Source organism: Rhinolophus sinicus, chromosome 4, assembly GCF_057876585.1.
Source record: "Rhinolophus sinicus isolate RSI-liver-muscle chromosome 4, RSI-T2T, whole genome shotgun sequence".
NCBI lineage: Eukaryota > Metazoa > Chordata > Mammalia > Chiroptera > Rhinolophidae > Rhinolophus > Rhinolophus sinicus.
In genome coordinates, this window is record NC_142504.1 from 75,754,215 (window position 1) to 75,778,830 (window position 24,616).

Below are 24,616 nucleotides of genomic sequence, written 5' to 3' on the forward strand. Positions count from 1 at the left end.
AGGACTTACGAACTTAGTCAAATTGTAAGTGAACACTTACATGCTTATTTATTTTAATTTGGTGGGGAAAATTTCTTCTTGAGATTATATTATTTATGTGACATGTTTTCCAGTTGTCCATAACTATATTTTGTTGAATTCAACTCAACAGATACTTATTGAGTTTCTATTCAGTGTCAGTCACTTTACTGGTTAAAACATACAAAAATGCCTACCCTTAGAAAGCTGAAAGTGTACATAACAGAGATAAAGAGGATATGATAAGTGCTATAATGTATGTACAGTGTGCTTCAGAAGCATAGCTGAGGTGGCCTGCTTAAAGGTATTAGGGGAGTTTTTTAGATGTGCTGTCTACTCTATGCTTTGAAAGATTAAGTAGGAATCTGCCACATGAGAGGAGGAAGACTACTTTGGCGGGAAAAGCATTGTAAACAAAACTGTGGAAGTATGAACATAGCAAGGTGTTTGGGAACTGAGGAGAGGGTGTATGTGGCCGAGGTTAAGCTGAAGCACAGAGGGCCGTGTAGAGGCTGGGACACAGGTTGTGAAAGTTCTGGGGAACTCATGCTATAACCCAGCTCATCAGAATCATCAGTGAATCTATTTTTAAATGAAATTGCCAGGCGCTAACTTAGTTTTACTGAATCAGAATCTTTGGGAGTAGAATCTAGGTAATTTTCTTAAGTTCTATAATTATCAAATGTGAGTTGACTTAGGCCAACTAAATGGAGGGAGTATGTCTTTCATATCTCTCAGAGGTCCAGGGCATATAGTGTCACAGAATCTAAATGTTAAAGGACTTTAGAGGTCATCTAGTCCAGTTTCATCTCTGGCCTATCCTGCTTCCCCTCTGTACTGTCCCTGGCAGGTGATCATACAGCCTCTATACCCATTAATGGAGCTCACGCTTTGATTTCTCTTGTATTGAGTTGAAATCAGCTGCCTTATGCCCCCCACTAGTTCTAGGCAGTGTCCCTCACATCACATTTCAGATGTGATCTTACTAGTGCACTGTAGAGCTGGATATTACTTCTTTTTTCTGAATATGACATATTAATGCAGTGCTTCGGGCTTACAGTGTCCCCTCGATTTTTTTTTTTTTTTTTTTTTTTTTTTACATACATGCTTAAGTGGCTACTTTTCCTGCACAGTAAGGTGTTAGTATCACCTTAAACTGGAAGAAAGAAGGAGCGGGGAGATAAAATATTTTTAGCTAGTCTAAATGACTTTTTCTGAGAACCTTTAATTTATTGCTTTAATAAACAATTGAATTTAGAAATAAACATTGATTAAACATTGAATTTAGAAATAAAGAACTTTTTATTGTACTATTTTTTCCCCTGAACCAATACTATTATTTTAAATGTTTAATAATAATTGAAATCAGTATCAAACCTTTTGAAGATAAACTTTTCAAGGCACAAAGGCAATTTAGCAACATTTCAGAACATTTGGAAATGAGAAAAAGGGACAATGCTAGTCATAAATTCCTCTACCTTAAAAAAACTATCATTCATTTTGGTATATGGTATTAGTTTCTCTAGTCTTTTAAAAAATTATTATTTTTATAACAAATATACATACAGTTTTGAATCCTTCCCTTTTCACTTAACATTATTTAATAAGCATTTTCCAAGTTACTATAGTCATTATAACCATCATTTTTAATTGGTTGCATTATATTCTTTTGAATAGCTTAGTGGTGAAGAAAACAGACTGTGGAGCCAGACTGCCTGGGTTCGTATCCCAGCTCTACCACTTACTGGCTCTTTGAACTTGCGCAAGTTATTTAACTTCTCTGTGTCTCAGTTTTCCCATTCTATAAGCTAGAGATAATATTATCTACCTCATAGTGCTATAAGGATTAAATGTGTTAGTATATGTAAAGCACTTAGTGTGCCTGACATATAGTAAATGCTCTAAAAGTGTTATGAAAAATGATTGTCATCATCATTGAGTGCACATACCAAAACTTACTTAAATATGTCCTGTTTGGGGACTTTTAGGTTGCCTCCATTTCTTGTCTGTTAGGATTAACAAAGTACCTTTACGATATTCTTCAGAATGATTTTGCATGGGCTATTTTACTCAATAGTATTTTAAACTTTTAGTTGGCTTGTGCTCCACTTGTAGGTATTTGTACTGCATCTACACCGTTTGTGTTGTTGGGAGATGTTTTGGATTGTCTTCCTTTGGATCAGTGTGACACAATATTCACTTTTGTGGAAAAAAATGTTGCTACTTGGAAATCAGTAAGTGCCTTAGTTTATTTTTCTACTAACATTATCTCTGTTGATTCAGAGTTGAGTATAGATTTTTTTGCTTGTATTTCTAATGTTGCTGATTACCAAACACTTGGTCCTATGAAAGAATTACATAATACTCTATGGGGGGAGCCAAGTAAGAATCATGTATGGTGAAAAACTTGAAGTATAAAATTTGACTTAGTAGTAACAATTTACTTGAAAATGCACACTTTCACATATTTAAAACATCTTCTTAGTATCATGTTTTGTTATTTCACATATCTGAAAATACTTTTATTTCATTGAAAATGTTATCTGCTTGAAAAAAGTGAAAGTGGCATAGTAGATTCTGAGTGCATGTTAGTATTCTTTAATATTTTACTTCTTGCAACTTATTGAAGGATGTGCAACAACTTCTGAACTATAGTAATAATTTCTGTCTTAATTTCAGAATACATTCTATTCTGCTGGGAAAAATTATTTACTACGTATGTGCAATGGTAAGTAATTCAGTGGTAAATGATTGTTTTTGAAATGTAAATGTGGCCAGAAAAACAGGTGGTTGAAATAAACACAAGTACTAAGGTTTTCTACATAGATTAGTATCTTCATTTTTAAATAACAGTCTGATTTGTTAAAACTGATCATTTACTTTAAATTAAACTGTTCCTGTTCTGGGAAACTTAATGAAAAACCAAAAAAAAAAATTGGTAAAGCTTATCTTGCCTTTGCTAACTTGCTTAATTCCTAATTTTCTAGTGCTTTTTTGTAACATTAGTTTTTACCCCCATTTTAAGAACTGCTTTAGAAAAATACTCTCGACAAACTAGTTAAGAAACTTGGGTATGGTTGTAATAAACATAGAATGATCTCTTCTGTGTAACCTTCATTTCCATATATTGTTAGATCTCCTAAGAAGATTATCGAAATCCCAGAATACAGTCTTCTGTGGACGAATTCAACTCTTTTTGGCCAGGCTTTTCCCTTTATCTGAAAAATCAGGTAAGCTTTTATACATTAAACACATGCTTTGCAGGAAAATCTTTTCCAGTTTTTAATAAATTAGAATCTGTCATGATGACAACAAGAAAATTGTTGGCTATTATGAATAATGCTCCTATGAGTATTTGTTTACAGATTTTTGTGTGGATGTATGTTTTCATTTCTTTTGGGCATATACCTAGAATGGAATTGCTGTGTCATATTAACATTCTTGAGGAACTACCAAACTATCTTCCAAAGAGGCTATACCATTTACAATCCCATCATCAGTGCACATACGTTTTAATTTTTCTACATCCTTACTAACACTTTTGTCGTTTTATTATATAGCCATCCTAGTGGGTATAAAGTGGTATCTTGCTGTGGTTTTGATTTTCATTCTCCTAATGAATGAAGATTGTTAAACATGAGTTTCATGTGCTTACCAGTTATTTGTATGTCTTTTTTAAAGAGATGTCTGTCTGTTCAGATTCTTTGCCCATTTTTAAAATTGGGTTATTTGTCTTTTTATTAATTGGTTACACGAGTTCTTTTTATAGTCTAGATACTAGACCCATACTGAGTATACAATTCACAGATATTCCATTCTCAATAGTATCATTTGCTACACAGAAGTTTTACATTTTGATAAAGTTTTAGATATATTTGTTTTCTTTTGTTGCTTTTGCTCTTGGTGTCATATCTAAGAAACCATTGCCTAACCCAAGGTCACAAAGATTTACTCCTGTGTTTTCTTCTAAGAGTTTTAGCTCTTACATTTAGGTCTGTGATCCATTTTGAGTTCATTGTTGTAGATGGTGTGAGATAGGGATCCAATTTCATTCTTTTGTAAGTGGATACCCAGTTCTCCCAGAACCATATATTGAAAAACACTATTCTTTCCCCATTGAATTGGCAGCTCACCTTTATGTTTTTATAATATCAAGGTCTTTTGAACCTCAGAACTTGGCACTAAGTGTTCCTGCTGTAATCCTTTTGTGAGTTATTGTCACTTTACTGACTCTTGCTGTCACTCAATCTCAGTTTAAATTTTATTTCCTCACAGGGGCTGTCCTTGAACATCTAATTTAAACCTGCCACTGCAGTCACACATCATCACCACCTGATTACAAATCTCTTCTTAGCATTCAACACCACCTGGCATTTTCAGTGTGTTTATGTTGCTCACCTCTGTATTCCCTGTGCCTAGAATAGTGCCAGACACCTGGTCACCAATTAAATATGTAATGAATGCTCTATCTCTATGAAGTGAAGTATGCCTCCTCATAAATACTGATCTGCGATTTCTTTTTCTGGAATTTACAGAAGACATAAGAACAAGGTTTCAATTCCCAGCCAGTCTTTTGTCCTTCCTGGTTATCTCTAGCCTCCACTCTCATCGTTTTGTAAAAAACAATTTCAATCTTTTTTAATGTACTGCATTTCTAAATTGATAAGACATAGAGAAACCACTTTTTTCTTTCTCTTATTAACTAGTTGAAAGACTAACAATACATTGGTAAAGGTAACCATATATATATGTGTGTGTGTATATATATATATATATACATATACATGTATATACACACACACATATATATGTAAATAAAGTATACTTTATTTTTTTTAATGATAAGAGTAACACAACCTTATTTCAGAAAATTGGAAAGTAAAGGAAAAAAAACTATTCATAGTCAATCCTACCACCCTAATGTAAATTAGGCTGGCATTTTGGGATATTTTCTTATAGTACTTTTTTTTTCCTTTTTCACATTTGTACATGCTTGAAATTCACTTAGGGTATATCCCAAGACCTTCACAAAGCTATTTTCACATGTAGCTCACCCATTAAATGTAGTAAAGTATGACTGAAATTTTTAACTTAATGAAAATTATGGTATGTGCTATACTGAGTAACAAATAGAGAACAGACAAAGTTTTTTTAAAGTAGTCAATGCTGAATGGTCAGCCCGGTTTGTTCACTAACTTAATGACTTGATCTAGCATTCTGGCGTGTTTTTTTTAACTTTTTGTTTTGAAATAACTTTAGACTTGAAAAAGAATTGCAAAGATAATAAAGAGAATAAATACCTAAATAACTTTAACCTAATGTTAACCTCCCACATAACTGCAGTACTGTTACCAAAACCAAGAAAACAACATTGGTATAGCACTGTTAACTAAAGAGTTTGTGTGGATTTTACTAATTTTATCACTACTTTCTTTTTTTCTATTTAAGGAGCTAACCCAGGATCCCATATTGCATTTAGTTGTCATGTTGCTTTAATCTTCCTAATCAGTGAGAGTTCCTGAGAGTTTGCTTATTTTTGCATGACCTTGACACTTTTGAAGAGCACTAGTTAGATATTATAATGACGACCAGGGTAAAGAGAGTAGAGGACACGCTAGAGAGGAGCTAATGAATTTATTAGCAATATCTAATCAATTTATTTAGCAATATGTAATAGCAAAAAACAAAGGCATTTAAAAGAATGTGCTAATGACAGAAAGTAAAGGTGGTTAAGACTAAGTTATATACATTGATAACAATGTCACGTCAAAGGAGTATATATACATACAAGTTTAAGAGGTCTCAACATATGTTTACTATTGATCAAAAGTCACTTGGCTAAATATGCAAATAACATCAGTAGGGAGTATCCAAAAGCAGTAATAAATTTTATAGGATAGTAACTATTGCAGTAGATGCCAGAAGCTCACCAAACCATTGGAAAAACAACAGTGGAAAGGTCAGGAATCAAAACCTTGCCAGGTCTTCAGTGGGGAAAGCTGAGGTGTCTCCCACTGCTGCTTGTTAGTTCCCAAGAATTTTGCTATTGTTGCGTTGCTGTTGTTGTTGCTGGAAATTAGGGTGTCTCCTGATGCTGCAAGCTGCAAGTTGCATACAAGTTCCCTAAATGCTAACAAGTTCTTAAGAAGGCTAACTTTGGGGAACAACACTGGGGAGGTTGGGAACCAACCAGATCTCACTAGGTCCATGCCTGGAAGTCAGGGCATCTCCTGGTATTGTAAGCTGCATGTTGTATACAAGTTCCCAAGATGCTAGAATAATGAAGAATCACCAGTGACAAAAGATGAAATTACACTGCCAACTGAGGTCTGTCTTACATATTTTTTCAGATGTACGTTAGAGCCAAGCTCCTGTTCCTGCCTCCCCCTCAGGGAATCGCCAGTTCTTGGAGGGTCTGGCAGTTACTCTGATAAAAATATTGTTTATCCGGCTGAAGGGCCAGTTCATTCAGACAAACAATACTTACTGTTTTCGCCTGGGACCATCGGCCCAAAGCCTTCCAGAGCTTGGCAACGTGCCTGTCACGTCATTCTGATATAACTTAGTTAACTTCTCTACCTCATCTGCTGATGCAGGCAAAATAGACAAAAAAACAACTCAGAGTTAATCTGGAACAAACCTCACATGCAGTCCTCCACATGCGAGGGGACAGACAAACCTCACATGCAGTCCTCCACATGCGAGGGAACAAAAAACTAACCAGTACCTCATGTGAGGGAACCCCACATGCAGTATCTCATGTGGGGGAAGAAAAAGCTAACAGACAAAAGATAACATCAGCCATTGAAGGCAAATTTTCTCAACATCTTCCCTACAGATACTTTGTAGGATTAATTTAGGTTTGTCTAGAGGTTTTTCATAATTAAATTAAGATTATTTATGGATTTTGGGGAAGAAGCCGACAGATGGTGTGTTCTTCTCAGTGCATCATTTCAACATGATGTTGATATGTCTTATTATTAGTGATGTTATCCTTGATCACTGTATTTCTCTGCTGCAAAATTACTATTTTTCCCTTTGTAATTAATATTTGGAGGGAGATACTTTGAGGCTTTGCAAATACTCGTTTTCTCCTTACACCTTTGCTCACTGATTTTAGTAGTACATATTCGTCAGTAGATTTTGCTTTCAGTGATTGTTATTAGGTTGTCCTGGTGGTGATTTTCTATTTCATTCTTTCTACATTTATTAATTGCTATTCTTCTATAAGGAAGATTTGTCTCTTCTCCTTTATTTATTCAATTATCTATTTCAGTATGAACTCATGGATAATTTATTCTCTGGGTTATAATCCCATAATATCATTATTTACTTTTGTTACTCAAATTGTTCTAGTTTTGCCCATTAGGAATTCTTTCAAGTTTTCCTGGTATGAGAAGACAGTCCAGGCTCATTTTATGTTTTCCCTGTTTCAGCTCTGAAATCACATGCTTCTCCAAAGAGCCTGATTTCTTTTATGTAAGAATGGTACTTAGAAGCCAAAATCTGCTAATATGCTAATTGCTACTGGGGTGTCACTTCTTCTAGGCCCTCTTAGTGAACATAGCTAGGAAAGCTACGTATGTATACAAACCCGTGTATACATAAACATCTATATTTCTATATCTATCTGAAAGGGGTTCCTGGACGCATTTCCCACATGGGGTTACAAGTGGCTTCACCACACCAACAAGCAGTTGAATTCAACTCAATTCTGACACTGTCTATGTACCCAGAGATAGCATCAGATTCCACAGGTAAAGGGCTCAGTCCCACAAGAGTGCCCTCCACTTCAGACGCCAGTTACAAGCCCTGAACCACTGGCTATAAATCAGAGGTTCCCACACAACCCTCCTTGGGTTCAATTAATTTGCTATAAAGGCTCACAATTCAGAAAACCCATGTATGTACTGGATTACCAATTTATTACAGAGAATATATTAAAACATATGAATCAACATCCAAATGAAGAGATACATAGGCTGAAGTCTCAAACAAAGGAGCTTCTGTTCTCATGGAGCTTTGGAGCCCAGCATAATGGCACATGGAAGCTTTCTGGTTCCCCAACTTGGAGGCTCTCCAATAAAGATGACAACGAGCTGTCCCTTTGGGTTTCATGGAGGCTTCATTACATAGTCATGATTCACTAAGTCATTGGCCATTGGCAGTTGATTAGATGTCAAACCGTTCTCCTCTCTCTCCCCAGAAATCACAGGGTGGGACTGAAAGTTCCAATTCTCTAATCACCCAGTTGGTTGTATTGGCAAACAGTCCCTCTCCCCTTTGGTGGGAGTCCAAAAGTCACCCCTTTAACGAGAAACAGCATTGTTGCTCTCATCACTTAGGAAATTCTAAGGGGTTTGAGAGCTATGAGCTAGGAACTGTGGATGAAGACCAAGTATATCTGAGAAATATATTTTGGTCATCTGAATGACCAAATGTATATATTTCTTACATATCACACTGTCTCTATTTTTAAATGACCAACAGCAAAAACCATGACATCATACTAGTATTTCTGAGTTTATCCAGTAGACCTGCTTATTTTTAATTTCTTTCTCTGACAATGAGAAACCTGGCTCTCATTAACTACAATATATTTACCATAAATATTATTCCATACTCTCACTTTTTGATACAATTTTTATCTGATTCAGAAAAATTATAAGTTACATACTGCATTATATAAAATTGTTCTTAAATATTCATGAATAACAAATCAACTCTATTTGTTATAATGTATGTAGAATTCTATGCACTCTAAAGGCACCTTTAAGAAATGAATTTTACAAAGGATTTGAAAATCCAAGAGTGGTATTTCTGGCTTGATCTTTGGCTTAGTTGTGGATTTATCATTTTCTATATTTTGGTTTTATGACAACAAAGTTATATTCTTAAATAAATTTAGGCGTTTGGTGGATTTGCTTTGAATTTTTTTTTTTTTTTAATAGGTCTTAACTTGCAGAGTCAGTTTAATCTGGAAAATGTCACTGTTTTCAATACCAATGAGCAGGAAAGCACCTTGGGTCAGAAGGTAAGGCTGATATGAGATCTAACGGAGCATGTTTATAAGTTTGTTGTTGAGATAACTCATATGAATGAGTCTTCTAAGTTAAAATTTTTTTTTTTAATTTTTAAACCTTTATTTCCAATATATAGAAATAATGTGTATTTTGTGTTAAAAATGCAAACAAAATTGAAATATTTAAAATAGAAAGTACAGCTACCCATAATCCAAAGCCCCAAAGGTAACCACTGTTAGCATTCACTGTCTTCACTATCTAGCCTTACAGAACTTTTTGTATAATGTAGTTTTATTCCAAAAATGAGGACATATATATTGTTCTGCAATTCACTTTCTTCTTTTAGCAGTACAAAATGGGTACATTTTTGCATCAGATGTTTGGATATGTCTCAGGTTCATGGCTCATGATAATTCTTTGGATATATCACAATCCACTGTCAGTGGGTATTTAGATAATCTTTAACAGTGAAAAAATTGTTCGCAGCATTATACTGAATAGTATTGTGTATATCATTGCTATATTATGCAGGTGTCTCCATTTTGATAAGTGAAATTTCTATGTCAAAATATATGTATATATCAGGTTTTGATAGCTGTTGCCCAATTACTTCTCAAAAAGGCTGTACCTGTTTATACTACCGCCAGTGGCACATAGAGAAAGCGTACCACTTTCCCACAGCCTCATGCCAACCCTGGGAATTACCAACTTTTAACAATCTTTGCTTAATTAATACGTACTTGAAAAGCAAGTCGTCTTTACTTGAACTTACCTTCCTTGGTTTTTAATGAAGTCAAGAAACTTACTGTATGTTTATTGGGATTTATTTTTCTTTGCTGATTTGAAGCAGTGAGGAAGAGAATTATCTCTTCATGCCATTTGCCCAATTTACTGTTGAATTGTCTTTTTCTTACTGATGTGTAGAAGCTCATATGGAATGTTATTAATTTATTATCTACCATATGTTGATACATTTTTTTCTCCGTTTATACTTTTTCCTGTAACTTTATGGTGCCTTTGCTCTGTGAAACTTAAATTTGCATATAAACATTTGTTGGTCTTTTTATTGTGTCTGGCCTATTGTGTGATGCTAAGGCTTCCATTCTGCAAGATTATATCAGTCCCTTTGTTTTTTTCTCGTGCATTTATGATTTTATTTTTTCTTTGAACTCATTAAACCCAGCAGCAACACTGGAGTTTGGACTAAATTTAGTTATAATTTCATTTTTTCCAAACAGCATGCCAGCTATCTCAGAACCATTTGTTAAATAATCCATTATTTGCCCACTGATTTTGAAAAGGACATCAGCTATAATCAACTTTATTTTCAAAGATTATGATATATCTGGAAGACAATCCTGAGTTGGCAAATTTCTGGACATTCAGCATCTATTCTTCAATTAGGAGCAAGTTATAAAGTTTAAAAAATTAATTAAATATAACTAATATCACTGTAGCTTAATCAGACTAATTTATTTCTTAAAGTCTAATCATTATAAATTTGGAAATGATACTGACTTTGCTTAAGATTTTTCAGAATCTTATCTTTCACCTTTATGTATCGTTTAGGTACTTCTTAGACTATTCCATGTAAACTTATTTTGATCTTTTTCAATATAGAGCTGGACACCCAGCATATCCTATCGTGTTCTCAGATAACAAGTGTTCTATGTGGGGGTTGGGAGGATTTCCATGGTCAAATTAAAGGTCAGGATAAAAACTACTTAAATTCACTTTAAGAGTTATTTACTGCAGTTTTTAGAGTCCTTAATATACTAATGATTTTCTCAGTTCTCTAAAAGGTCATTGTATATGAGGTGTGATCAAAAATACGGTGAATGTTTAAATTTTTAAAAATTATTACAGTAAAAGACACATTGCCATTAATTCCTCTCAAAATACTTGCCCTGTCTTCAAACATACTTATCCCATCGTTCTTGCCACTTTCTGAAGCAGTTCTGGAAGTCCTGTTTCGTGAGTGGCTTTACTTCATCCTCCATCATGACAGTGCTCCGTGTCACACATCGCTTCTGGTGCGGCAATTTCTGTCAAATAAAAACATTACGGTGTGTTCTCATCCACCTACTCACTGAATCTGACACTATGCGACTTCTGGCTCTTCCCCAAAGTCAAAATGACCATGAAAGGAAAACATTTTGAATTGATTTGGGACAACATCAAGGCTGCCACAATGGTGCAACTAAAGACACTCACAAACTAGGACTTCCAGAACTGCTTCAGAAACTGGCAAGAACAAGGATAAGTGTGTTGAAAGCGAGGGGGAATATTTTGTGGGGGATTAATGGCAATGTGTCTTTTACTGTAATAATTTTTTTTTAATTTAAACATTCACTGTATTTTTGGTCACACCTCATATATTTCCAAAACGTATTTTTGCATAGACCCTTTATTCCCAGAGCGAATCTATGTTTGGGGAAATACTGGTTTAAAACTTCTCACATTGTCATCATTGACTATCTTACATCATTGTCATACTGCTCTTGAGTTCTCAGATCCCTGTCACACAGAATTCCCATTGCTTTAAACTGTAGGTCTAGAGAGTTACTGTGACTAGACATCTTCACTAATGGTTGTCCACCAGTGTGTGTGACATTATTTTAGCATTTACCTTCTACCTAACAACTTCACAACAGACTGTACATTTTTTTTAAATTTAGCACACTGAAGATAGAGAAGAAGGAATGGATGTGGAAGAAGGTGAAATGGGAGATGATGAAGCTCCAACAACTTGGTGAGTTTTTAGAAGTTCAGATTTCTTGATTTACAAAGATAACACCTTAATGACTTATTGAGTACCAGGGTGAGAAGGTACACAAGGAGGTAGGAAATCATTCTTATGTATTGTTTTTATTTGTAACTTTCATTTATATTACTTAAAATTCTAAATCCTAAATCACTAATGGGCTGTATCAGTTGGTTTCTAAATTGTGTGTGGACAGTTCATTGTTTAAACAGCCTGCCTTATATATATTCATAACATTTGAAAAACCAGCTACAAGCAGCCTCCGCACTCCTCCCCTCTCCCTTCCAAGTAGCTTTGTGGACTCAATGCCTCTGGGTATTGAACTGACTATTTAATGAGGTAGGAGGGACAAGAAACTTTTCTTTCCTCCCCTGTGTTCCCTCCTATCACTATTTCTCATCTCATCCTCTATAATCCAATGCTTTCTTTCCAAATAATTTCTTCCTAATGCTGGTTAAAAGCAGTGAGTAAGAGAAAGTGAAGGTATGAAGAAACACTTTCACTAACATTCTTCCAGGTGTCTGAGGTGACAAAAGTTATCATCATCAGTTACAATTGAAAGACTTTCCAAAAGATCAAGAAGAGGTTCCTATATCTGCACAGGGAGATGTAGTCCTATCATCCCAAATCTCAGTAATTCAAATATGTATCCCCAAAGAAACATTGAAAGTAGTGTGGCTCCAGGCTTAATTCCAATATTTCCTAGTCATATAACCTTGAGCAAACTACTTAACCTCTATGCAACACAGTTGCAGAGCCTTTAAATGCAGTGGTGCCACCTACCTGCTTCAGTTATTGAGAGGATTAAATGAGATGCTAATTGGAAGTGGTCTATTAAGGCCCTTGGTTGTTATCCTTATTATGACTATAGTTGTTAATGTTATATAGAGTGATTTACGTAAAGCACTTAGAACACTGTCTATTCAGTATCTAGTAGCTATTATAATTTTTTGGTTTTTTGTTATGTGCATGTGGATAGAGTAGGCTTTTAGGGTCTGACCTGCAAAAGGGTGTTGAGCCAAGATATTAGGCTCCAAAATAACAGGTCACCTGAGATGTAGACAGAGGACCAAAAACAAACTCTGACCAATGCAGCTTTTTCTAGTTAGACCCTGCCTAAGCCTGTGTAGACAATTCAGCTCCCTTGGTGATGTTCATAAACTAGCTGCAGGAAAATCACTTGAACAGGACTCAACACTCAACTGCCTCTCAGTCTGTCACAATCACTATTTTTTGAATAGAGGAAGAAATTGTATGAGGAATTACTTTGTGACCAGCTATATCACCAGACTTTCTTAGACAGCAGTTTGTAAAGAACACGTGACTCATGTATCTATAATATGAAGCCCATTTCAGATTTGACAAATACACCAATAAAAATTTTTGTATTAAAAAAATTTTCAATGTATAAAATCCTATAAAATCATCAACTTAACATTTAAAAAATACAGTAGTCCTCCGCTTTATCTGTGGAGAATGTGTTCTAAGACATTCCCAGTGGATGCCTAAAATTGCATATAGTACCAAACCCTATATATACTCTTTTTTCCTACATACATATACCTGTGATAAAATTTAATTTATAAATTAGGCACAGTAAGAGATTAACAACAACTAATAATAAAAGAATAGTTATAACTGTACTGTAATAAAAGTTATGTAAATGTGGTCTGTTTCTCTTAGAAAATGTCTTATTGTACTATCTTCATCCTTGTGATGATGTGAGGTGATACAACAGCTGCATGATGAAATGAAGTGAGGTGAATGACATGGGCATTATGACGTAGCTAGGCTACTATTGACCTTCTGATGATAAGGGTTAGTTGAACACCAGTACTGCTATTCAGCGACAATCTGATAACCAAGATGGTTACTAAGTGACTAATGAGCGGGTAGTATATACAGTGTGGATACACTAGACAAAGGGGTGGCTCTTGTGCTGGGCAGGACGGAGCGCGATGGCACGAGATTTCATCACACTACTCCAAACAGTTCACAATTTAAAACTTGTTTATTTCTGGAATTTTCTATTTAGTATTTTTGGACCATGGTTGATCACAGGAAACTGAAACCATGGAAAGGGAAGCCACAAATAAGGAGAGACTACTGTATGTTTTTATAGAATATCTTGGTTAAAATAGTTGCAAAACAGTGTATTTTAGATAGTGACTCTCTAATTTGTAATATAATAAGTAGTTACATTTACTTTGTGTGGATAAATACAAAATCCAAAAGTATCTGTGGAATGGTGAAGGTGGAAGGCAAATTGCAGAAGTTGAAACATGAAAGGAAGGTAAGGAAGTCGTGAACATTGAATGTAAATAAATCTTTCAAGAAGTTTAGCCATGAAAGAAAAGAGAGGGGGGCAGAATCTGGTGGAGAGAAATAGAACCATCAAGAGAGAGGATTTTTTAAAAAAACATTAGTCCTCAACTGTAAAAATTTCCTAGTGGTAATTAATATATATATATATATTCCGTAAGGTACTTCAAACACATACCAGGCCAACTACTCGTAAAGATAAGAGGAGAGAGATCAGAAACCTTTACAGGTAGGAGATTATAATTAGCAACTTAGAATAGATTGTTATTGGTATTAAACATTAAATTAGCTATGAGCTTCCTGGCAACTGAGACAAAAAGGGACATATAATGTTTATATAATTCTCATTCTCTAATTAGACGTAACTTACCAGTTTTCTTAATGAGACAAAATTCCCTGGTACTTCAAAAGGTATTTATCCTTATATGTGGTAACTGAGTAACGTGAGTGTGTGTGTGTGTGTGTGTGTGTGTGTGAGAGAGAGAGAGAGAGAGAGAGAGAGAGAGAATTTGTATGCATATAAATAAATACTCTCAAATAGTTTTGTTTCCAAACCGTTCTTTCATTAAGTATACAGAACTATACAAATATTGGTTATTGTATTATTTCATGAGTACAAATAATTTGTTTTGTATATGGCTGTTTCTTGTTCTATTTTACTTTCACATTTTAGGAAATGTATTTTCTGCGGCTTTTTTACTTTATTTTCAATCCAGAGAAAACCCAGACCAATAATCTTACTGTTGTAGATACTGAAGTTTTTGATTATAGAACAGTTGATGTTCAGATAATTGTTTTTCCTGGTCTCAGGGTTGTTACTAGGGAAGAGTTTAAAAAGAGCAAAAGTTAACATGCCCATTAGTCTTTCGAGTATTGTTGGTTCTTGATAAAACTTTTGTCAGGAGCTAGATTTTTGTCAATTAAAAATTGTCAGTATTCTTCATTATTGTTTTGAAGCAAAATCCACTTGAGGTACTGGCAGTTACTGTAGCAAATTTTGCATTCTTTTATCAAAATTAGCTAAGCTTGCTAAATTATTTACCTGACTTTACAGGTAATGTAAGCCATTGTAAGCATAATTACAAGCCTATTTTGTAAAATAAAATGTATGAGCTTTGTGACTGCTATTTCCTTGTAGACCAAGGGCTTTTTCAATTACTTCCAAGTTCAAAGCTCTGTTCCAGGCAGTTAAGTTGTCAGAATTGTGAATGTAAGATAAGTGATGTGTTACTATGTATGTAGATGTTTGTATGTTTTTCTTGAATTGATATGCCAATTGATATAAATGTAAACTAATAAAATTATTCTTTAAGTGGATATTTCATGACATTGACTTGAAGTTTGTCCTCTTAACCATATGAATTAAATTCCTGTGGTGAGATTTTTTTATCAGTGTGCCTCCATATGTTTTGCTAAATACTTTTCCTTTGTTCTTTCCTAGATCATTAATATACCTTTCAGACTTCTGCTAGAAAACTGAATTTTACACTATAAAATTATTTTATACGTTTTTAACTCTTATTTTATAAAGAAACTAAGGCATCTTTCAGTCTTTTAAACATTCATCCCCCCTCCAAAAACTTTTAAAAAGTACATGGTAAAAATTGTGCTCACTTTATTTTGCAGTAATCTTTTAAAAGCATGATAGTATTGTCCTTGATGTTCCCTAGGCATCAGGAAAAGTCATTTTCAATATATCCATCCCAAAAATGAAGAGTGGGAAATTAACTTACTTCCTCTTATTGGCCAGAATGGAGATGGCAGGACTCTTAAGATCATGGTGCTGTGTGGATCCCTAAACCTACCTCCTGTTTCCCATATAAAATTTGTCTTACTTGGCATGTTTATATGGGCATGAAACTTAGAAAAAATACTAACTGCAATACATAGGTTCAACTTATTTTAAGGTTTATTTACCAAGAATGGAGTTAGGTAGTACACAACTGTTTACAGACAAAATTAATTTTATAGCAGTGATGCTGAAAATTTTTGTGGCTATTTAAGAACATGAAATACTCAGTACCTCAAGCATTTTTGACATATGGTTAATACTAACAGACTTAATTGGTTGTTTTGCATGATGTAAAGGAATTTGTTAAAAACAATCTCATTGATTTAAAAAGTGAAATGTTTGTTTTAACATTAAAAATTAAAACATTTTATAGCACAATGATTGTTAATTTGAAAATTAAAAGAATGTATATTGACACTAGATTTGTAACATAGTCCAATCAGAAATTGAATTAGTAATGCCATAACAAAGACACTAAAGAGAGGGCTTATTTTTGTAACACTAAGTTGATATGTACCTAATGTGTTTGTCTTATACTGGGACTTCTTAACTTAGAGTGTTGGTTAGGATATAATGCCTATGGCTTTTAGTGTAGTTTCAAATTAACTTTAGCTTAAACACCATAGAAGTTGACTTTTTTCTAATATAAAAGTCTAGAGACAGTCAGTTCAGAGCTAATACAGAAGCACTCCTTAGGGAGAGTGCCTAGGGACCCATGTTCCCTTTAACGTTTTGTTCCGTCATCCTTTGGTGTTTGCTCTTTTTCCTATAGTCCAGGATGGCTCATCATCACACCTGCATTCTAGCCAGCAGAAAGGAAAAAAGGAAAATAGTACACATGGCCCAAGTCATAGGTCACATATGACTTCCACTGTCTACTGATTGGCCAGAATTTAATCACATGGCCACACCTTGCTGCAAGGGAGGTTGGGAAACAGTCTTTGATTCTGAATAATCATGTATCCAGCCAAAATTCAGGGATTCCATCACTGTAGATAAACAGTGTCTATTTATTAATTTCCCCTGCAATTATTTATAAACATTTATAAGTATTTATGAATGTGCACTTTTCTGGGGAAAGAAACCATAGCTTTCATCAACTTATTAAAAGCGTTTGTGACCCAAGAAAAGTTAAGAGCGGTCAGATATTTCTAGAAGAACTTAAATGATTTATTTAATATATCGTTTATTTTATTAGCTCCATTCCAATTGATTACAACCTGTATCGAAAATTCTGGTCACTTCAGGATTACTTCAGGAACCCTGTGCAATGCTATGAGAAGATTTCATGGAAAACTTTTCTCAAGGTGAGTTGCCAATCCCAGACTACCAAAAGCCCAATGTTTTATAGCTAATGGCAGAGCCAAAACTTGAATCTTGTCCAGCATACTTTTTACTATAATTCTACCTCTTACATTTTTTTCTTTTTTTTTTTTTTTCTTTTTTTTTTTTTTTAAGATTTTATTGGGGAAGGGGAACAGAACTTCATTGGGGAACAGTGTGTACTTCCAGGCCTTTTTTTTTCCCAAGTCAAGTTGTTGTCCTTTCAACCTTAGTTGTGGAGTGTGCCGTTCAGCTTCAAGTTGTTGTCCTTTCAGTCTTAGTTGTGTAGGGCGCAGGTCAGCTCCAGGTCCAGTTGCCGTTGCTAGTTGCAGGGGGCACAGCCCACCATCCCTTGTGCAGGAGTCGAACTGGCAACCTTGTGGTTGAGAGGACACGCTCCAACCAAACTGAGTCAGTGGCAGCTCAGCTCAAGGTGCCATGTTCAATCTTAGTTGCAGGGGGCGGAGCCCACCATCCATTGCGGGACTCGAGGAATTGAACCAGCAACCTTGTGGTTGAGAGCCCACTGGCCCATGTGGGAATCAAACTGGCAGCCTTCGGAGTTAGGAGCATGGAGCTCTAACCGCCTGAGCCACCGGGCCAGCCCCTACCTCTTACATTTTTATACTTGTTTCAATATATGGAAGCTACATTGTAAATTAAACAATTTTGTGGAGTTTTTAAATGACTTGAGGATTTAAAAGTTAGTAATTACAACCTTAGTTTTGTTTTTATGTTTTTACACAGTGAGTATTGTTAACATGAATTGATTAATTTTTTACAGAATACATCCTGTTTTTACTTTGCACAAAACTACTTCAGCTTTCCTGTTAGAAAAGGGGTCTGTAAACTATGGGCTTGGACCAAATCTAGCAAACTGCCTGTTTTTGTAAGCAAAGTTACATGGGCACAAAACCACACCCATTCATTTACATATTATCTGTTGATGTTTTGTGCTATAATAGCAGATTTGAGTACTTGCAACTAAGACCATATGAGCCATATAATCTAAAATACTTTCTGACACTTTATAGAAAAAATTTGCTAAGCCCTTTTTATAAGAATTCTCTATATTTCTTTTTTTATGACTACTTTAAGATCATGTGTCCTTTTTCAAGGACAAAATCCAAGGTTAATAGGTAGCTCTTAAAAGTAAGATAGTGTAAGCTCTGTGTTATTTTTTAAGTTTTTATTTTATATGCAATATCTTTTTTTAGCCACCATCCAAATCCAGATTAAGTGGTGAGTGAGAAATCATCTGGAATTGCCCTTCAACTAGATAGGATTTGACATCATTGTTTTGTTTTTTCGCAGTCTTTAGAACAAGAAATGCTTGAGAGTTTCCACAGCTGATTAAACAGCTATGTCACTTGTACATTTCTGTATACTTGCAAAGCATCCCTTTCTGTTTGCCCCCACACAAACTGCATAAGAAATGCAGTTTTTCCCGGAGTAGAGAGTTTATTCCTACTCTTACAATACCATGGAATCTCATAGAAAATAGTTTTACTTTCATTTTGCTATCATAATTTTCTTGTTTAATGTGCCTTAAAATATACATATATCATTAACTGGGAATAAATTCTAGGTATTTTGATACAGAAAAGCACTAAACAAATGATTGGACAACAATGCCAAATAAAACTAATTGATATTTTTATTTTGCAGTATTCTGAAGAAGTTCTAGCTGTTTTTAAGAGTTATAAATTAGATGATACTCAGGCCTCAAGGAAAAAGATGGAAGAATTGAAAACAGGAGGGGAGCATGTATATTTTGCAAAATTTTTAACAAGTGAAAAGGTATAAATCTTTCTTTTTTATGAAGCATAATAAAAAGTGGTCTTTTGTTCTATTTCATTGATACACTTTTTAAGTTAAAATATTTTTGAGGGAACTTGAAAAGTTGATCTTAAAAGTTTTTGTAGAAAAGCAAAAAGCCAAGAGCAACTAAGAAAAATTTGAAGAAGGTGGGAATAGTTGTCCTATCTGATATTAAGACCTATAAATCTCTAGAAATTAAAACAGTGAGTAATTATCAGTATCGGGATAAAGAAGAAAACCATACTGGAACAATGAAAAGCCACATTGCAGGAAAGTTTGATATACAGAAGAGGTTACATTACAAATTAGTGAGGAAAAGATGGATTATTCTTAATAAATGTTGCTTAGACAAGTCATTGTCCATATGGAAAAAATAAAATTCCATCCATACTTTAGTACATGCACAAGGCTCAATTCCAGGTTAATTAAAAGCCTCATTAGAAAAGTAAAACTTTTAAACATTTAGAAGAAAAACTAAAATACGTACATTTAGAGTAGGAAAAGATTTCTTGAGCTACAAAAAGCACAAATCATAAGACCAAAAATCAATATATTTAATATTAAAATGTAAAAGTCTTGAATAGTAAAAGTTATCATAGACAAATAAAGACAAGCCACAAACTAGAAAACATTCACCACCTATATAACTGAAAAAAAATTAGTATTCTGAATATTCCATTGATCAAAAGACAACCCAATGGAAAATGGTATGCACAGGTAATTTACACGTGTAGAAACCTGAATGGCTAATAAGCGTATAAAAAATGCTAAATGTCTTTAGTAGCCAAAGAAATTACACTGATGAGATAATCATTTCACACTTATTAAATAGACAAAAATAAAAAAGACTGACAATAAATGGTATTGACAAAGGTGTGGAAAAAGGAAAACTTTCATGCACTGCTAGTAGTTGAAGTATAAATTCATACAACCACTTTGTAGAACAATTTTATAATAGCTAGTGAAGTTAAAACTTTTATTCCTAATGTGGTCCCTAGAGAATCACACAAATGCACAAAGAAAATACATAAGGAGGTTCATTATTTGTAAGTTATGTGTTTGAAAGTGTAAGTTTGGAAACAACCTGAGTGTTCATGAGCAGGACTAGGTGGCAAAGTTATACAACAGTTCTAGAAAGCACTGAAAATGAACCAACTAGAGCAGGGGGCAGCACATCTGGCTTCCTTTATTTTTGTAAATGAATTTTATTAGAGTACAGCCGTGCTCATTCATTTATGTACAGAGGGTGCCAAAAAATTTATACAGATTTTAAGAAAGGAAAAAACGGTTAAAATTGTAATACTCAATATATACTGATAACAAAATGTATACAACTCGTGTATACATTTTTTTGGCATCCCCGGTATAGTCTATGGCTGTTTTCTCGCTGCAACAGCAGAGATAAGTACTTGTGACAGAGACCTTACAATCCACAAAGCCTAAAATAATTTACTAACTGACTCTTAACAGAAATTTGCCAATTCCTGAACTAGAGCTGCATGTATTAAGGAGTATAAATATCAACATAATGTGTGAAAATAGCTTATTGCAGAATAATATGTATACGAGAGAGTTCAAAAACATGCAAAATACATTGATATTTACAGATACTTACATGTGTATTAATAGTATAAAATATGCATAGGAATCATAAACACCAAATGTATGATAGCACTTAAAACTATAGTGGGGCGGGTTATAGAGGGGGCTTCAACAGTTTCGAGAATATCCTACTTTTTTAACAAATGTGGAGCAAGTGAAAATGTTAGGATTTGCTATGTAACTAGATATTGGGACATGAATGTTGTATTACTTAACTATATACCTTTTGAACATTTAAAAAATTCCGTAATTTGAAAATTGGATAATTTGATCTTAGCTGATGTGTTAATGATGACAAATTAGTAAGGTTTTATTTCATGACAGTGCTCTTAATATTGTTTTCTAGCACAGATTTTTCAAGTATTTTGGGTTAAAGTGATAGAAATGGAAGATTTCATACTTTTTTTTTACCAGTAATATTGTTTACATGTACAATTTATTGACCGAAAGCATAAGGATAATTGGAAAGAATAGTGTGAGCCTTTTTAGAATAAATAGTGTCAGGAAGGCTGAGGCCTGACCTAAGATGTGTAGTTAAAGGCCCTTTGTTCAAGAAACAAAGATGACAAAGAAATATTTGACCCATTGCATCATGTAAATGGTGTAATTTTAAAAATAACCAAAGCAGAACTAGCAAATACATATTACGGGAGAAAGAAACAATTGTGTCAGTTTTAGTCTTAGCTCTCTCACTAGCTATGCAACCTTTCAGAGGTCACTTTAACTTCTTGGGGCGTAGTTTTCTTATGTATGATAGGAAGCAATTAGCTTGAATGATCACACTGCTACCATCCCACCTCTGAGTCTTGTTGACTCCTGTTTTCAATCTGTTGTATCTATCAGAACACATTATTTTCCAACATAAATAAATGTGGTATGGGAGTTAAAGCCCAAGATAGATGAAGAGTTAGTAAGCAGGGACCAGCCATGTTAGTTCATCTCTTCAAGCCAGTAGTAGTTCTCTCTCCACTCCAGACTGATTGAACTACTTACCGTCTTCAAACAGGCGAGTCTCTTTCTTGTCTCAGTCTTCGTACCTCCTATTTCTTTCTTCCCATGTACTCTCTAGTTTAGGTTTGCTCCTGTGGTTTATAGTTGCTGCTTTTTACCAGGAAGCCTTCCTGGGGTTGCAAAGGCAAATAGACGGACGGTGGAACCTCTGACTGAATTAGCCAACACTGGAGAAGAGCAGACTTTTTGGGGAAAACTGGTGTGTTTTATTTTGGGCATAAAATCTGACCAAGTGTCAGTTGAACATTCAAGTAGAGATACATAGTCGTTTCTTGAGTATACAGACTGGAGGTTAGGAATGAGATCTAGGTTGAAAGTGTAGATTTGGTCGTTATCAGCTTATACGTGGTAAAGAAGGAGAGTATAGACTAGAAAGAGAAGAAAGCATAAAACTGAATCTTGTAGAAAACCAGCATTTAAGAGAGAAGGAAGAGGAGAGAGGAAGAAGACTGAAGAGTGGCCTGTGAGATTGGAGAAAAACTAGAAAAGTATGACCTTGGGGAAGCCAGGCAGGATGAGGACTGTGAAAAGAGTGTTCATTGGATTTAACAACAAAAAAGTTATTAATGATCTTGGCAAAAACACTTTCGGTGGATTGGTGAACCAGAACGCAGGTTAAGGGTGAACTGGAAACCATGAGTGTATTCAGTTCTTTCCAGAATCTTTGCTGTTAAGGGAGGGTAAGTGGGGGCTGTAGGATCTCCTTGAGAAGTTATTTACTGCTAATTGAAAGGCGCTTGGAAAGAAAGGGTTGAAGATGCAGGTGCGGGGCAGGTACTTGATGGAACTCAGTTAACTTAGTAAGACTGGGATGTCCGGACGGAGGATTTCCTTAGCAATGAAGATGTTGTGACAAAAATGAGGAAAACAAGGGTGTGAGTGCAGCTGAAACTTCCAGTTTAATGAATGTTTCTTCTCCCCATTGAAGGTGGAGGTAGTTATCAAGCATGAGAGGGGTGTATGTAGTCAGTGGTGTTTTGGGTAAGTGGAAAGGGTTTGAAATACTTGCTGTGGCGAATAGGAGAGAATAGCCTTGGAGAGTAAGTTAAGATTGCTGATTGGAGACAAGAAAGAGTTTTAAGCCGCTCCTCTTGCAGCCTAGATTGGAAGCCTTCGTGTTGGTACAGAGAAGGGGGGTAACAATTGGTTTGATCTGAGGTTGCCGTTTTGCCCCGTCGATGTGACAGAGTGTGGGATAAGGGTGTTGAGGAAGTTGGCAAGAAAATGTTGAAAAAAAAGACCAGGAAGTCTAGACCAGGGGTCAGCCAGCTACAGCCCACCGGCCTCATCTAGCCCACCACCATTTTGTTTTCTTTCGTTTTTAACATTTTAAATGTTTATATAAGTACCTACATAATATCCATAATATGCCTCTTGGCTCACGTAGCCTAAAGTATTTACTCTTTGGCCCTCTAACAAAGTTTCCTGACCACTTATCTAGACTGAAATAGGTAAAAACAGGATGGGACTAATAGGCAGAAAATAGAGCGGTCCAGGTACATGAGGTCAGTAAGGTCCAGATGTTCGGTGTATTGGGATTAACTGAGTGACAGACCTGGAACGCAAGGTTACAGTGAGGACTGAGTGAACGACTTCAGAGCTGGGCAGCTGTGAGTGATAACTGATCCAGCTGTGGATTAAGGAATCTAAATGAAGATTTGCTACCCTATCCTGGGTGCATGCAGGAATGCCTCGCCTGCAGTGAGCTCTTAGCAAATGTTTTTCAATTGAAATCTTTCATTTCTATATTAGCATAGCCTGTATCTTTAGGCAAAATTTGAATTTAATGTGTTGTTTTGTGTATGTGCTTGTTTTTCGAGTAGTTGATGGATTTACAACTGAGCGACAGTAACTTTCGTCGACACATCCTACTGCAGTATCTCATTTTATTCCAATATCTCAAGGGACAGGTCAAATTCAAAAGGTAAGTTAAATGGGTAGTAAAGGTTTTATAAACCACAAAGAGAAGGACTTGTTTATTGATGCATTTCTATTACATATTGGGCTCATTTTATGTATAAGGGTCACATCTTTAAAACACTTCTTTTGCAGCAATATTAGATAATCAGGGGCTTTTGTTAGACTCGTAGAGGTTAGGACATTTGTTTTAGAGAAGAGGCGGTGACTGTATCCATTGTCCATGGGAGTCTTTCCTGCCGAGCCCTGGGGTTTCCTGGGAGTTCTCAGTTGTGTTGGTGGGAGGAGGTCTTCGCTCCAGACTGATCATCCCCATATCACTTCGCTCAGACCTTCTCCAAACCCGATTTGCAAACTAAGCCAGTAATCGTTTCACAAAGTATGGAGCTGTCTGAAAAAAATAAGAGTAAATGTATGAAACTCGGAGATAGGGAGGATTCGTTTCTTTGTGGTTTCAGAAAATCTAATCAGGACCTGTACTGTCTACCTGGACACTTCCACCTGGAGCACAGAGCACGTCCTCCTGTCCTAGCCGTACTTGAAGTAGTGCACACTTTTACTTTATGGCATTTTTGTTAAGTTTGAAAAGCCAGATTGTATTAGTTGTGCAACAACCTGGTTTTACTACCTGCTGGTTTCAGAACCCACTTTCATCACTCACTAGCTGCAGTTCAGCTCTTTCAGACTTGTAATTTTAAGATAACATGTAGCAAGCACTCAAAAATGTTATTTCTTATCCTTCTATCTGTTGTGGAGGTTTGGTAAAGCATAGTGGAAAGATCAAAGACTTTGGAGCCAGACCTAGGCTTGAATTCAGGCTTGTGGCCTTAGGCAAATCATTGAGCTTCTGTAGTCTGTTTAATGTGCACACGTACTTGTTCTGAGAATTGAATCAATAATGCATGGGAAATGCTCAGATCTTGGCACATGGTAGTTTATGAACATTTATTGGATGGCTCTAAAGCACCTAATACATATGAGAGCTGAATTAATGGGCTGCCTTCCTCCTTATGCAGGGTTTGG

General features: G+C 35.3%; 1 protein-coding gene across 1 annotated transcript in view; it reads left to right on the forward strand.

Annotated features, from left to right (window-relative positions):
• The window catches only part of THOC1 (THO complex subunit 1), a 40,403-nt gene that overhangs the window by 5,149 nt on the left and 10,638 nt on the right, over positions 1 to 24,616 (forward strand). The window contains exons 5-12 of the mRNA XM_019741212.3: positions 2,134 to 2,252; positions 2,698 to 2,746; positions 3,153 to 3,248; positions 8,970 to 9,052; positions 11,720 to 11,793; positions 17,118 to 17,226; positions 18,911 to 19,042; positions 23,500 to 23,600. Of these exons, the coding sequence (XP_019596771.1) occupies positions 2,134 to 2,252; positions 2,698 to 2,746; positions 3,153 to 3,248; positions 8,970 to 9,052; positions 11,720 to 11,793; positions 17,118 to 17,226; positions 18,911 to 19,042; positions 23,500 to 23,600 (763 nt within the window). The remainder of the gene's footprint in view (positions 1 to 2,133; positions 2,253 to 2,697; positions 2,747 to 3,152; positions 3,249 to 8,969; positions 9,053 to 11,719; positions 11,794 to 17,117; positions 17,227 to 18,910; positions 19,043 to 23,499; positions 23,601 to 24,616) is intronic.